The 16,618-nt window shown below is 33.1% G+C and overlaps 3 protein-coding genes across 6 annotated transcripts; all 3 read right to left on the bottom strand.

The window, feature by feature from the left end:
• Positions 1-708: 708 nt before the first annotated feature.
• On the bottom strand, positions 709-5,886 carry LOC105422311 (CLIP domain-containing serine protease HP8-like). Its single transcript, XM_011631645.3, has 3 exons — positions 5,676-5,886; positions 2,721-3,119; positions 709-2,116 (listed from the first exon to the last, which is right to left on the bottom strand). Exons 1-3 carry the CDS (start codon positions 5,740-5,742, stop codon positions 1,401-1,403), a joined length of 1,182 nt encoding a protein of 393 aa, XP_011629947.2. The 5' UTR covers positions 5,743-5,886; the 3' UTR covers positions 709-1,400.
• Positions 5,887-7,680: 1,794 nt separating this feature from the next.
• Positions 7,681-13,147, bottom strand: LOC105422312 (CLIP domain-containing serine protease B4-like). 2 transcript variants are annotated; one of them, XM_089071139.1, is made up of 7 exons: positions 10,182-13,147; positions 9,912-9,987; positions 9,475-9,709; positions 8,964-9,154; positions 8,665-8,763; positions 8,099-8,445; positions 7,681-8,014 (listed from the first exon to the last, which is right to left on the bottom strand). In XM_089071139.1, exons 1-6 carry the CDS (start codon positions 10,197-10,199, stop codon positions 8,123-8,125), a joined length of 942 nt encoding a protein of 313 aa, XP_088927265.1. In that variant the 5' UTR covers positions 10,200-13,147; the 3' UTR covers positions 7,681-8,014; positions 8,099-8,122. The 2 variants fall into 2 exon arrangements, with proteins under 2 accessions (XP_088927265.1, XP_011629948.1); XM_011631646.2 differs by having other exon boundaries at positions 7,681-8,445.
• Positions 13,148-13,297: 150 nt separating this feature from the next.
• Positions 13,298-15,546, bottom strand: Sgf11 (SAGA associated factor 11kDa). Of its 3 annotated transcripts, none has more exons than XM_011631630.2 (3): positions 15,015-15,546; positions 14,499-14,753; positions 13,298-14,376 (listed from the first exon to the last, which is right to left on the bottom strand). In XM_011631630.2, exons 2-3 carry the CDS (start codon positions 14,713-14,715, stop codon positions 13,544-13,546), a joined length of 1,050 nt encoding a protein of 349 aa, XP_011629932.2. In that variant the 5' UTR covers positions 14,716-14,753; positions 15,015-15,546; the 3' UTR covers positions 13,298-13,543. The 3 variants fall into 3 exon arrangements, with proteins under 3 accessions (XP_011629932.2, XP_011629933.2, XP_011629931.2); XM_011631631.2 differs by having other exon boundaries at positions 15,149-15,545; XM_011631629.2 differs by having other exon boundaries at positions 15,115-15,543.
• Between the last annotated feature and the right edge of the window lie 1,072 nt (positions 15,547-16,618).

The raw sequence follows: 16,618 nt of genomic DNA, 5'->3' as shown, positions 1-16,618 counted from the left end.
AATAATTAACGACTGCTGAGTTCTTAAATATTATTCTTTCAGTTGTAAAAAAAATTCACGATAGTTTGTTTTTTTCTTTCAAAATAATATATTTTTAATTTTTGAAAGCCTAGAGAGAATTTATTAATAATATTAATTAATCAAGTTTATTTTTTAACGCAACTATGTGCGACGTTCTTGATCATGCTTTTCGAAGTTGATTGATATAAAAATTACTATGACGTGATAACGATGATATCAATGGGTCAATTTTCATAATGACCCGCGCGCATTGATAATTCTAAGGTCAAAACGAAGATGGAAATACCGAAGGATGTAATCGTTGATCACATAATGTTGTAATTCAGTAATTCGCGATTTTATGTTATATTTTCCTCGAAAGAAGATAGACTTACCAGGAAATTAGTTTTTTTATATGTCGAACAAACAAAAATGCAGATAAATAGGATTGCAAATAATGTTGCAATCCGTTAATAGTTAACACATTTTCCGGAAATATAAATATTTATCCACGCGCATCAAAGATTAATCACATTGTGATGATAAAAATGATGTAAAACAAGGAATAATAAGGAAAATGACGAAAGAATGGTACAAATGTTAAACACATATTTTCATATGCAAGAGGATTATTTAAAAAATGTTAAAATAATTAAAGAAGTAAAAGAAAGAAAGAGAGGAAAAAAAAGAAGATTAATAACTAATTCATTTGAGAAAGAATTTCTATTTATTTTTATTAAAATCGTTATAAACTTAAAAATATCTTTTTCTATTATCTTCTAACATTTTTTTACAATATTAACATCTCAATAATCATGAATTTTGTTTTAATTTTGTAATTAACTACATTTTGTTTAAATAAAAAATATCTATAAATTCTGCTATAAAATATGTCGTTATAAATGCAATCAATAAAATTTTAGCAATTAACATCACTTAACTATATATTTAATATTATTGAGTATATTCATGAGTTTCTATATATATAAAAAACAGACTATTGATGTTTCTTTATTCAGCAACAAAGCTATTGCACCATCCTTTAACATTAAATTGAACACTAAATTTAAGGAAGAGAAAAATATACTTGATCATTACTACATAATGACAATGTAAATAATTTTATTTTTTTCTTCATTAGAATTTGAAATCTTTTTTTACTGTACTTGGTTTATCAATTTTTCCCAGATAGACATTTTTGATAAACATTTAATATGTATTATTTTAATAACATATAAATGTGGACAAATTAATCCTACCAAAGGACGCAATTCAAGTTACTAATGTGCGAAAGCACATTGGTTCGTGTAATGATTCATATAATTTCAATTCTGCACGTTTTACAAAAATATTGTTATTGATGATCAGGAAATAATTTCCTTCGTAAATGACGTCTCGCTTTACGGCCTCATTTTACTAAGAATCCAAGGAACAAAGTCCATCACTTTCGTGTACACACCAGGCCATCCTTGCATACCGCATGGCGACGGTCCGAAGGATACAACACCCACGGCTGTCCATCTGCCGTCACCATTGGGGAGCCTCTCGACGGCCATCAGGGGACCACCCGAGTCACCGCGACAAGAGTCCTTGCCTCTCTGGCCGCCCGCGCAAATTTGCCCATAGCCCAGTCGAACCCCGGCGATGTTGTAGGTCTGGTCGCATTGCTCCATATCCGCCAACGGCAAACCCAGCTTCAGTTTGACGTTCGAGGCCGAGCGGTTCTCCGTCTTGCCCCAACCGGCTACGAAAAGCTTGCCGTTGAGCGATGCGCTGGACGATGGCAGGCAGATTGCTTTAATGTAAGTGGTGAATTGCACATCGTGGCTGAGACGCAACAGCGCAATATCGTAACGTTGATCCCGCGACTGCGGCCGGTATTCCTCGTGGGCGATCTTCTCCTCCACGCCCACGGTTATCGGATCGTCAGCACACACTATAGTATCATCGCCGTCCGGCACGCAGTCCCTCTCGGTATCGGTGTCATATTCACCCAACCGGACGCCGGTCAAGCGCCAAGTGGTTGGTAGATCCTTGCCTTTGATGCAATGAGCAGCAGTGAGGACGTAACGCTTACTGATCAGGACACCGCCGCACGCCGTCGTTCTTCCGTTGGCTGTAATTTCGAAAAATACTTAAAAATTCGACGTCGATACGTCTCGATACAATTTGTAATGAATTAAAAAATTAATTTAATAATTGCTTATGTGTATATGTATGATAATAAACATTTATATGTAATTTCACGTTCAAATTGGATTATATTTTCAAATCTAGAAAAGTAATTCTCAATCTTACCACAGAAAATTTAATTGCAAAGTAAACATTTTGCTAGTTAACTTATAATTATACATGATATCTATATAATGATAAGTTAATAACTAGCAAAATGTTTACTCGTCTCTGTCTATAATTATATAATTATGGGCAAAATATTCAAATTAGAATCGAAAAAAGAAAATTCAGATTTAATTCAATTTACCGTCAGGAATCTTTTCTGTTAAAAAAGAACAGTATGACTTTTTTTAACAGTAAAATAAGAGCACATTCAGTTTCACGCATATGTGTGCATGATTTTACAACAAACGTTGTTAATTAAAAGTTATGTTATTTAATAATTTGACTCAAATCAAACTTTACTCGGATTCAAAAAAGAAATTTAATTCGATTTGTCATCAAGAATTCTTGATTCGTACATTCATAATTAATTCTCTACTCACGTTTTTGATATTCCAACAGTGCCATCCAGGGGAACTCGTTGAGTTCGGTGCGTTCACCTCCGAGAAGCTTCTGCGACAGATCAATGCCACACTCTTCTGGCAGTAACGGATTGTTGGCTAAATTTACTCGAATCTCAGTCGGGGTGGTTTCCGCATAGGAAGTCTGGGTAGTTCCGGGGTTCACTAGAGAGCTACCCGGACGGGTTTCGACGTTCGTGCTATTGATGCAGCATATCAATGGGTTCGAACCGTCGAAACCGCAGTGATTTCGTCTCAAATAGTTGATGGCCTGCTCCCGTGATTGCTGCAGGATGTTGGCCACCAAGGTGCAGTCACGCGCGTTTATACATTTGCCTGGTTGACCGTCAACTCTGCATTCCGTCCGCGAGCTTTGATACTCTGCGAAAAATAAAAGAGGATATTATAAAACGAAAAAAACACAGATTAAGACTATGAGGCTCGAAAGATGTAAAATCTAAAGTGTACAATAAACTGAACTGTACGAGCCAAGTTAGGTATAAATCGCTGTTTATATATTGAAAATAAGTAATATAAATAATAACTAGTTACATTTACGTGACAAACGTTTTGATCTTTAATATGGTCTTCATCGGTGTATAAAAATTCGCTATATTTAGTTATGACATAATCTCGGTTTCGTTACAAAGGAGCGCCTTACTATCAATATATGAAGTCGTTGTTGCATCATTCGGAGACTGGTGCAAATTAGGAACAATTGTTGGTAGTACATTGATTTGAATTAAAAGCAAAGTAATCAGAGTTCCGAAAAGAAGTCCGCTTAGGATCATGCGCAACCAGCAATTAAAAATCATTTATAAGCTAGAAAAATATATCCAAAAAATAATTTAAAAACCAGATTGAGAAAATAAAATTGATGTAAAAGTGAGTTATTAAATTAGATGATTTGAAACGGAATAAACAATAATAATAACAATATAAAAATTGAAGGCTAATTACGAAATGCTTCGAATAATCATGTTAAGATAGCTTAATTAATAGAAATAATGGATGTGAACGACAATTAAAAATTGGTTGTACCTGATCGGAAGTAGTCGAAAAAGATGTATACAACAAAGGATCCGCTCTCAAGAGTGGCCAAGACAATTGTGGGAGTAAGAGTAAAGAAGGAAGGTTAAAAACAAACGAAAAGAAAAACAAAGGGAAAGATAAAGAAGGGGAAAGAAAGAGATGAAATTAGGTAGAAAATAAAGATTCAAAGAAAGGGAGTTAAGAATCGGGGAGGGAGTTCAGGGCAGAGAGTCCTCTCTGTTTGTTCAGGCCTTGTGGTTGCTTTTTAATATGCACCATTTCAGAAACAAGTCTTTTTGTAAAGCAAGATTCCTTGTCTGCTTCTATTTGTAACGAAACCGAGTTTGAGTATGCCATAACTAATTGCGAATATCATAGCGAATTTTTATACACTGATGAAGACCATATTAAAGGTCGAAACATTTGTAACGTAAATGTAACTTATTATTATTTATATTACTTATTTTCAATATATAAACAGCGATCTATACCTAGCTTGGCTACAATCCAGTTTATTGTACACGAAAGAACACAATTAATTATTGAATATTAGAATCTCAAAAGAGATATTTAATATCCTGTACCATACGTACAAATCTTAACTTCAATAATGAATTAAAAATTAATTTCCTCTTAGCGGGAATACCGCGATTTAATGGCTTGCGTAAAAAGCTTTTTGAAATAGGAAGGTAATAACTTTGCATAATAGCATTGATTTTTAATAAAACGCGCAATTTTTTTGTGCGACAACATTCCTTGTTTAATAGCATTTAGAATGTCATCTACAAGAATTTTCAGTCTTCCGAACGAGAAGAACTGGTCAGTATATATGTTTTCGTAGAAGCGGCTTCTTACACGATTCAGTATTATACTTATAATATTAACATTATTTGTACGAGTAAACATGTATTGATTATTGGTGATACATTAATAAAATACAAGTTTATAAGCGATATAAATTATCGCTTATGAGATATACATGATTGTTATCAATCGAAATGTTGCAACGTGAGAGATCAAATAAACTCCATCACATAGGCGATACCTGTTTCCTGATTACCAACGCTGCCCATTAATTCGATGACGTGATGTAAAATAACGTCGCGCACAATTCGAGAAACACAGTGGGAAACTGACATTTGGCTTTTGTTTTCGTGGAAACGCGAAAGATTGATAACGTCGCGAGTTAGATTAATCGCTTCCCGCGACGATTATGTTTCTATTCATCGAAACTAAATTTGAAATACAAAGTATCGCATCGAGGCTTCACGTGTAATGCATTACAATGAATTGCTAATGCTTTGTATATTTTGTACAAGCAAATTTTACATGGTACACGGTTAATGTTTTACTCTCTTTCGTCACATGTTATATTAATGAAAAAAAATTAGAAGTTATAGAAAAATACAATTAAACATTATTGAAATTAAAAATTAAAATATTCTACATTATAATTATTTTACTCGTTGTAAAAAAGTTGCAAGTCGTTTTTCGATAAGAAAAAATTACAACAATGAAAACTTTAATGGTCTACTGAAGATATCAAATAATGTATGCGAAACTTTTATATAACCGAATATAATCCTGTTCTTCCCCGACTTTATTCGTTTGCTATAAACTATCATATTTGTGTTGAATTATCGATATCTTTGATAAATCAATTGAAGTAACTCTTATCTTTTAAATATAGACAATGGAAATATTTCATAAATTCGAACAAGACAAGATTATTTAAAGAAAGGCCTTTTGAAAGATATCAGGATATTTTTCATGCAACTTTATAATATTTCTCACTTTTCAGGGTGCAAAAGAGCAAACATAAATATAAATTAAAATTAATGAGCCTTTAACTTTGATCCTTGAACTGACGTTGATGTTGCGTTTTATGTAATATGAAGAACTTACGCGCATTGATGTTGACGACCAGCAACGTCAGAACTTTGAGAAACACTCGGAAACTTGACGTCGACATCCTCGGGAAATTATTCAAATTTATTACTAAATAAATCGAATGTCAAGAGATGATCACAGCACAATTTGATAACGAGGATTCGCTTGGCTCTCGGCAGCTCCTTCCGTTTTATTGCCGTTGCGCAGGAGAGCAACTGACAGTGGTAACCATGATAGAGTGACCGGAGCCAGGGTCAACAACTATCTGTCCCCACCACTGTCAATAGACTTCTCCAGACTAATTAGCAGGAGCGGATCGGATAAGGAAAATTCGTGTTTCCATCGTGATGAAACTGCGGATATATCTTGAGGAAAGAAGTCTAAAATTGCGAAACGAAACTTTTTCCTAATTATTATAAGAAATAATTGTATCTCGTGTAAGCTTTTAGTTATAAAATGTTGTTTACAATAATTATAACTACAATATTTTTTAATTATAATGATAATGATATCATTTTAATTATAATAATGATTATAATTACAAGAAAAATTATTAGCGTCAAAATAAATATAAAATTAATATCGATTATATACTAACGTTGTTTTCAAACATCATGCCGATCTTCACAACTTCTAGCACATCGGGGATTCCCACGGTGAATTCCAATTCGTTCCTGACTTATTTAATAACTAATAATAGTAATCTTTCTTGATATATTTTCTTGCTTTCTCGTTGGCGGCGTGTTTTTTCACAGAGTTCTCAAAAATTACTAATGATCAGCTTCTCTCATTTTGTGTTTTGTGTTTTATTAAAAAATAAGATTAATGTATTAATAATATTTTGATATGTATTCTAGATATGTATTCTAAACATCTGTCATTCCAATTTAATTTATCGTAAATATGAAGAAATAAGAATGTGCTTTTCTGAAAGATTTAAAAATCTGATAAATTTATCAGAAATCGACTCTTTTTCTTCAGATCTAATTCGTCGGATTTTGTTTTTTTTTCCACTGGCTTTTTCTTCCACAGGCTTATGTAGTTTAGAAAATCTATTCTAAAGAGATACCGAGACTTATAACCTTGACATCATTAAAGAAATTGAGCTTCATCGAAGAATTGATCTCTGAATTATCAAAATTAGAATTGTGAATTTAATACAAACAAATATGTACTTTTTATTAATAGCCTTGAGTCATCGATAGTCTTCGTCCAACTGTAACGGTATGATTATTTTAATATGCGCGCATTATCGCGTAACGCATAATTTATGCATAATAGCATAATACAGAATGCGTTCTATTGACAAAGATTCGCAAAGGCGTGCAGATTTACGTCTATACATTAAATAAAAACCGCAAAGTTTATTCTGTTTTATGCTGCCAAGAAAGTTAAGGCTTTCCCCCTAGATTTGATATCGTAAGAAAATAGAATAACGCTTCATCTACGGAAGAAACCATGATCGCTGTTTCATATTTAATTATTGTAGTTGCGAGTGGATTGACGTGCGTTGAGCGAAAAAAAAAAGTGATTCAGTCTTCGTGAACGTGGAAAAAAACGGTCGCTCGACGATGTGTTGCGTGCACGTCCGACGCAATCCAGATCTGGCTAGGCGGGAACATCCCGACTTCCCCGAGTATTCGGTAATGCATCATACGTGACGCAAATCATGTAGAAAGATCGGATGTTGCGGTCGCGTTTCTACAAAGATCGCAACGTTTAAATGTAAGATCGATTTAATTGAATCAATTTAGAAATATATTCGAATCGAATCGCAATTTCAATCGAACACATTAGACTTAAATTAATTCCCACGTGTTCGTTAACAGATTACATATGCGAATAATAAAAACATGTGCGAATAGTTTTAGTGAAAGAAATTCTGCGAGATTACGGATTTTCTGCTGAATTCGTGTTTTGTAAATGATTTTACAAGGTAATTACGTCCGCGAATGATCAGGTGCTTGCAGAATGGGACAATTCTGTAGTTTTTTCTGTAGTTTTCAAGGCTCGGGATGGCTGCAATATAACATGTTTTTATTTAAATATCTTTATTTTTAGAACGGTTCCCTTCCAATTATAAATTATCTATACTAATAGTGTATTTTATGTGCATATTATAGATTGTTTTTTATATAATTTAGGATATTAATGTCAAGCTTATTAATTATAAATTGAATAAAATTTATAAATATAAGCTATATTCCAAATAAAAAAAATCGCTTTCCAAATAGAGCTATTTTAAACGCGAAATCTCGTCGACATTCCGATATAATAAAAGTCTCCCCAGTAAAGTAGATTATAAATTGTTCTCTTCAGCTTTGCACCGTTCACCTTTCCTGTTTTTTTTTTCTCTAACGTAGAGAGAAAAATATATATATATATAAAAACGGTGCAAGAAGTTCAACTCAAGAAGAATAGATCTTTAATAATTTTACTTCGATCTGAATGTCTTGGTGTCTTCACGGATGCATTTGGTCGAGAATCCATGTAATGTACATGGCGACATTGCTGTAGATAGCAGGCGTTGTAGAAGCGCCGCAGGATTTGGCGCCGAAGGAAACGATGCCGATCAAATGATATCTAGGAGGTCCATTCAAACTCTCCACCTTCATCAAGGGCCCGCCGCTGTCACCACCGCAGGAATCCTGGCCCGGAATCCCGCCCACGCACATCTGCTGATTCCCCGAAACGTCCGCGTAACTCTTGAAAGCTATCACGCACTTGTCCATCTCGACTATCGGCAGTTTGACTGTCTGCAGGATCGTGCTGGGCTTCGGGTCATCTAAACATCGAAACAATTTATAGATTTTACTAAAATCCAGATCCAGGATTTACAATTATAAGTGTAACATAAGTATAACATAAACACGAGACTAAGCTGTCTAAACTTGCATTAGAATTTCTTTAGAAAATTTTTTAATCCACCTCGAAGCTAATTATTTAAGTATCAATATAAAATTTACTTAATATATTTTAATTTAAATTAACTTGAATGCCTTACTAATATCATAAATTCCCCAACCAGCGACTTCCGCAATCTCGCCGACGAAATTCTTTTTGAGCAGTTCACCGCTCATCATGCAAATGGGCCTCACATGCTCTGTGTTTTAAAAAGAAAAAAATATTTATCTTCTTAAACTTTCAAGAATGAGCAGATAGAATATAATAGACTATTAACTGCTATGTAACATAAAAATAATATATGACACAACAGATGTTACATTTTAGTTACATTTTGTTATAATTTGCTGAGAAAGACTGAAGTCGATTGAATAAAAGTAGATTAATTTATGAATTTACCGTTATAAAGTACTGGCTTGTTCAATCGTATCATGGCTATATCATTCTTGTACCTCGGATTGTTGTAATCCTTATGGACGATTATGGATTCGGGTAGAAAATCTTGTACTGACTCCGCGCAATATCCTTGCTCGCAATCAGGATCAGTCAGAGTATTGTGCTCACCCAAACGAATTCCACCAACCTTAAAACTTAGATATATTTTCTTATACATTATTAAGTAATAATTAAGAATTATAACAGAATAAGTCGAATCAAGAAAACATATAATTTTTTTTATTAAAATTCTCGAATTATTTGGAACTGGCTCTTCGACTTCGATTTCCATTCTAAAGTTAATAAATATTGTATAAAACGTCGATCGTTCTACGTGAACTGTTGTGACGTAACGATCATGAGCTCATTTCTCATCCTTTCTAATTGATTGAAAATAATTACTCTGAATTCCGTATGCATTGATAAACTTCGTCAAAATCTCGTTTCTTTATTTTTCTTTAATATTTTTACATACTTTTCAGGCAGATCCGTCACGCAATGGGCAGCTGTAACTATATAACGTTTGTTGATCAACGAACCACCACATCTATAGCTTAACTCATCGTCACCAAGTCTGTTGTATCCTATTCTCGCGATCCAAGGATATGCACCGAGACTCGCATTCTTACCGCCGATAATGCGATCGCTGTTTGAATTACCACAACTACCTTGTTTCAGCAACGACCAGCTAGGATGTTTTGTTACATCGACTACAATAGATCATTAAATCTAATAGGAATTTAGTATCTCTTAATAGAAAAGATTTTTCATTACGAAAGATATTTTGTAGATTTTACTTTAAGGAAATTTAACTATATTTTTTTATCTCAAAGTCTTCGATTATCCACAATTTTAACTTGCATTATTTCAAAATCGCATTTACTTCCAATCTCAGATTATAAAAAAACTTACTCATGGAAAATCCTATGGAAATATTGTACAAAAATACGAGCATACAAGGTAGTGGATATCGCATTCTGCCTGAAAACTGGAAAGTAAGTAAAGAAATAACTGTTAGAATTAATTTTGTAATGTTGCAATTTTAAAGAGCTACCTTTTTTTTTTGTCTTTCTTTTTATTATAATATTTGGAAAACGTAACTTGTATGTCAATATATGCAAGTAGATTTTTTTATCAATACATCTTGCACTGTTTCGGAATTATTATTTATTATTATCTTACCACAAATCGCAGCAGCATTATGCACAAAATCCTCGTTTTCCGTCAAGTGTTGCACTCAGACTGCATCCAGTATCGCTGAGATTCATTAATCTCCCGCATGCTTATCTCCGTATCGAAAGTGAATTACGGCTTAGTCGATAAATCTTTATAACTCGCTCACTGTAACTTTGGCGTGTATTAATTATTCATCGCACACACTTGAAGTTCCAAATAAGGTATCTTTCTTTTAAGTGTTTGCTAAATTATCAAATTCTTTTTGCAAATTATAAAATAAAAATTATTATATTTTCTACCAACAACAATTAATCGCAATTGTTTCATATTTTTTATTATAATAAGATAATAGGTTTTAAATTAATGCAATGCAATAATATAATACAGAGCAATCAAGTTAATTTAAAAAAAACCATGAGGATAATAGTGAAAATTAATTTTAATCCAATGTTGCGAATTGTAAGAACAAATATCCCACAGTTCAACATTGCAATTCATCACGGTTCAACATTTCAATCACATATTTTATTGCAATAAAAAATTTTTATAAAGTCTCACAAAAAATGGAAGATTACATTTATAGGAAAGAAATGAAAAACGTTGAATGTACTAGAAAAACTTTTTTCAAGTAAATAACACAATTGGGTTACAATAACACAATTTATTGTAACCCAGTTTATTAACTATAAAATTAACTATAATAATTTATTGTGTGAATAGTAATAATTCATAAATGATTTCATAAGTAAATACTAACATTTGTTATTTGAATAAGAGAGATTTTATCAGTATTTACAAAACATACATGCAATATATGATTATTACTAACACAAAATATCAGTATCGACACACAAAGTATCGACAATTCACTCCTGAAAAATTCTTTAGTCAGACTTATTAAGTCCATTGATAAATCCCGTCCAAAGATCCTAATGATCAACTTGTTTCATTTGATCTTTTTTATTTCTTCTTCTCTCAAGAATCTTTCTTCGTGTGAAATTCTATTTTTATCGTTTCATGATTGTCAATTTCCATTTTTTCGAAATTGTCGTTGACGTTGTTAATATGACGAAAAGTTTTGGCTCTTTTTCTCTCGACGTTGAAGAAAAAAAAAGAAATGATGAATGTAAAAGCGATCTATAATACTATGTGACATCATCACACATATATATTTACCAATATATTTATATTTTCACGTACAAAAATCTTTAAAATATTTTGCAGAGAACTCCAAGAAGTTAGAAATTCAATCGTGCTATCAAAGATAAATCAGCTTAAGATAATCTTGCATCCGCAACATTATTGATAAGGATCCGTATTCCGTAATGATCTTATCGTGCTCGATCTCGAACATATATCAGAACATAGAAAACTCAAAGAAAATATAGAAACTAAATCATTATATCTTAATTATCAGCATATATCATATCGAAATATATCATATCGAAATATATTATATACGAAATATAAATACAAAATATATCAAATCTTATCCAAATCAATGTTAATCGTTTGGAGACTTTGTTTAGCAATTGTGCCAGATGATTTCTGTAATTAAGCGACCGATGTACATTGGAATCTTAGCCTCATTTTTAGCCTTCTGAAAAATATAGAAGTTAATACTGTAGCAGAAATAAAGTAAAAAATTAAGTTATAATATAAAATTTATATAAAATAATAATAAAAAGACTATTGGAAAAGTTAGAAGAAAGAAATACGGAAGAAATCTTATTAATAACAAAAAAACGAAAACGAGCGTGGCATAGTAGCGCGTTGGCTTTAGTATGATTATTAGAGATCCCGGGTTCAAGTACCAGTAGGATCAAAATGTTTTTATAAAATATATATTTATTTTATAAAATATATATATTGATAGATAGAGTCTCCAGACTAGTTCACATCGAAAAATTGAAATAATTAGATAAGATTTTATATATTTCGTATGCGATAATTAGGATATTATGATTTAGTTTCTATATTTTCTTTAAGCTCCTTTTGTTTTAAGTATTTCTTATGACCTGATAATTATATATAGTTTAATTAAAGTAAATTTATAAATATATATTTTATATGCACCTAATATAATATCTAATACGTATATAACAGATTTCTTATATAGTTTTTTTATAATTTAACGAATGAATAATTAATAATAATAATAATTAATAATAATAATTGGTCAATTTATCAATTATGACCTGATCAACCCCTAATCATAGTTGATTATTCTCCTATTTTTTGACTATTCGTCCATTTCTTATGGCTTAAGGCTTAAATCATCTATCGTAGACCGGGATTAAAACTATGTACTATATTTGGCGCACGTGCCAAATAAGCCACCAAAAGAATGCAATATGGCAATCCAACACGTGTGGTATTGGCTGCGTTTCGAAATTCACTGTCAGTACTAAAAATCTATATTATACGTGACCTGAACTATATATTTTCAGTACTGGCAGTGAATATCGAAATGCATTGTAATACACTAACATAAGATTTTCTTAGTTAGGTTATTGCAGTTCTGAAAATTATTTTATAAAAATGCCATCAAAATGTATAATAAGTGAATGTACCTTATAAATCAAACCTGTACAAACTAAAAATTGCAAAATTTCTTTTTTTAATAAGTACACAGAAGTATATAACATTTTACACATATATAGGGATGATTTATACACAATTACACGAATAAAATATTTTAAAATATTCTAGATTTTTTAAATCTAAATTTTTATATTTAAATTTATTTTGTTTTTTTTTTCAATTTTACTGAAAAAAATTAATAATTTATTTATGTAAAGACGCCAGTCAGAAAAAGCATTCTTTCGGTGGCTTATTTCGCGCGAGTTTATATACATCAAGACTCTACTTCAGCTGACGCAGCCATTTTTAAATCGACTCGCGCATTTCGCGGGAAATACATACGGTGTCTTTTTTATTCTCGCTTTTTTTCAAACATACTTTTTTAATTATTTCCATAGTTATAAATAAAAAAAAGTGAAGATATAAAAAACATCAACTGACGGTGATGACAGTCTTCAAATAATAATCTTCTAAATTTTACAAAATCGGAAAATAAATAAAATATTCAAATAAAAAAATATACAAATACTTCATGAATATTTCATTCTGACATTCGTTATTTATTTTCTTAAAAATGATAGTTACAAAAGGATCGTGGATACTTAAATGTAATACTTAAAATTAAATATTACGTAAACGGCGCGATTACCCAGGAGAATTAGTCTACTTTCAAATTATGTACACCCGTAGGAACATTATCGTACAATGTTTTTTTGCCGAGGACCGACTCTGGAATCAGAAACGCTCTCAGACCGAGAAAAAATTCTAGACCATTCCTTATTCCCTCAGTCACCCTGCGAAATTGGGGAACCGCGATCACGTTTCGATGAGGCCTTCCCCTTGCCTTTGGATTTGGTCTCTCGTTTTCGGCTGATTGATGAGGTCGACGTGGTTGAGGCCGAATCGGCCGGGCTAGAATGACTCGAACCCTCTCGGTCCCATCTCGTTAACGTATCGCGAAGATTTTGGCTATCGTTCTCCTCGTACGTATCCACGTCGACGTGAAGGTTGTCCTGACCATTGGACTCAAGATTGGCACGTATCTCCTTACGCTGATCGTCGGTATGCTGAGGACAGCGTACCGATCTGGTACATAGTTTTTTTGTGTGCTCGGATACGACACCGCATATTTGCGTAAGCAGTGCCCGTTTGTCTACAAGCGACATATTCTCGTAATTCGATGGCGAGCTCTCGTTGCTACTATGCACGTTGTGCTCGCCACCGCTGCCGCCGACAATAGTGGTAGTCTCACCATTTCTCTGCGCACCGCTACCACCAGCAGTGGTATTACCCTGTTGTTTTTGCTGCTTGCCCGAGCGTTTGCTCACGCCATTGCGATCCTTCCGTGGACGTTTGCGCTTGTTGCCACTGTCATTGGTCAGACTCCAGTCAACGTCATCGTCGTCGTCGCTCAGAACGCCGCCGTAATTGTTCAGATCCTTGGAGTTATTCGCGATACGAAGTGATGCAATACGCGAGCTGTTCCTGCCCATACCCATGCATTTTGCCAGATGAGTGGCAAATCTGCATGCTGCCACGCCGCGCTCGCAATTCGGACAATTGCATTCTTGGGATTTCTTCATTGGATGTTGGCCGAACACATCTAGACCGGGCGAATCTAAAACATAGTAGAAAGGAATTTGTAAAGAATTCCTCCTCAGGATTTACTCTCAATCTCTGCAATTGTTCCATTTAAATCATATTCTCCTTAAATTGCTAAAAGTTAATGTTTTTATGTACCGACAATGGCGTAGGATTTATCATCGGGAATGCCTTCCTCGACGTCAGAACTACCAGTCTTCGTTGTACGATGCATATCAAAGACAAAACCCATCAGAACCTCATCCAACAAGTCCTCGTAAATCTCCTTTGTGGCTGCCTCGACGTTTTCTGGTTTGCTCATGAAATCCAAGAAACGCCGGTTCAGCTCCTGTATTCTTTCTTCAGTCACTGACATCTTGGCTTTGGGAACAGGTTTTTTGTTTTTATTTACAACTGCAAATAGAAAAATATTTAAGATAAATAATTATAATTATAATTCGATCATAATTTAGATAATTCTTGACTATCTACAAAAAAATAAATTAAAAACATTAATGAAGATCAGAAATAAATAAAATTCACAAATAAATGTAAATAAAAAATCATGCTGAGATTTAATTTCCTTTTACATAAGACTCAAGATCACAGAAGGCTTTATTAAAGAATAAAGCCTTCTGATCGAGCATCAATTGAAGCATCAATAATAAATCTCACCCCGTGGAAGGATCAATGCGAAAACACATCGGTCAATAAAATATATTCTTAATGCCGAGACTTGAGGCACACCCGGTATATTACCAGACGGAGTTCTAACCTAGAAAGGGAGAGGAAGGATGACGTGGAGCAACCTGAGCGAGTAGCAGCGAGCAGCGTCAGGACGGGACGATCGAGCGGGTGGATGCTCTTCCGTGACTTTTTTCGTTCGCCGCTGAAGGATGGTATGAATTGCGGCTACCCGGAGTACCCGACGCCGCTCCGTCCGCTCTTGTTTACGGGCGATAGCTGCGCGACGACATGCGCTGGGCCTCCGGCCGTCACGTGCTCCTCGTCGCGTCGGCGGATCGTCGGAAGACGCGAACGGCGGCGCGCACGATGGAACGTTCTCTTTTCATTATATATTCCTCATATCATTATAACTTCAGATCCCAATCCTCGCATGGAAGTAGCACGAGAACCAGATATCATTTTTGTCCAAACGTTCTCGTTGATTCTCTTGTGATGAACCTCGTTTCGCAAATTCATGAGTCGGAAGACAATCCTTTCGAGAAAAAAATATTTGATTGATGACAGATATACGCGCCATATACCAACACAACGATTCGCACGTGTGATTGTATACATATATATATATATATATATATCCGATTTACAACTATCGTTTAGTATCGTATAGAATAAATAGAGATAGATATATATTTGAAGGGATAAGATAGATTATTTGTTGTTTCTTTTTTTAACATCTTCGATTGCATTCGAGATTGATGAAATTGGACATGTCATAAATTAGACATATCATCATCTAGATTTGATAAGAATTGTGTAAAAAAAAAGTGCAAGATATTAAATTATTAATATATTTATTGTGAAATAATTTTTATATAATGTTTTCGATGTTTTTCGTAGATTACGATTAATTTAGCGCTAATAAATGCTTTGAAGTGTTTGACTGACCAATCAGAACAAAGAATTTTATAAACTGATTAATCAAAAAATGCTTCAAAGCATTTATAGTCATCAAGTGAATTGTATCTTAAAATATATATTAATGATTAATATAACTAATTTAACCATTTAATTAATTAAATGTGATATAACTGATTTTTATTATACATAACCAAAAATGTAAATAAGTAATTCTACTAATTGACCAATCAAAAAACACATCAAATTAATAAAATTCTTTATTCTGATTGGCTGGGTTCAGCAGAAAAAATAACAAAATAGTTTCCAACTATTGTAAGATTCTTTAATATGATTGGTTTATACATTCAGAATCTGTAAGGAACTAAGAGCAAGAACCAATCATATTAAAGAATTTTATACAATTGTAAACTGCTTCTTTTTTGCTGTTTGAACACGGTCGGTCAATCAAATATATCAATATTCGTAGCGCAAAAGCCTTTAAAAGTAAAAGATTCATAATTAAATCGAGTAATCATAAATCTATTTTTTCATCCTCTTTAACATTCACTGTTACTTATTGCTTATGATTAACTAAAGAAGTTAACCTTAAACATCCAGCTTAAAAGGTGCATTTTCTTTTTTCATTTCATGAAGCTAAAAAATGGATATTTTGCTATTAGCAATCTTTATAATAA

This window comes from Pogonomyrmex barbatus, unplaced genomic scaffold (genome assembly GCF_055798465.1).
Source record: "Pogonomyrmex barbatus isolate J1 unplaced genomic scaffold, ASM5579846v1 scaffold11, whole genome shotgun sequence".
NCBI classification, from domain to species: Eukaryota; Metazoa; Arthropoda; class Insecta; order Hymenoptera; family Formicidae; genus Pogonomyrmex; species Pogonomyrmex barbatus.
This window is presented reverse-complemented; position numbering and strand designations above follow the sequence as displayed.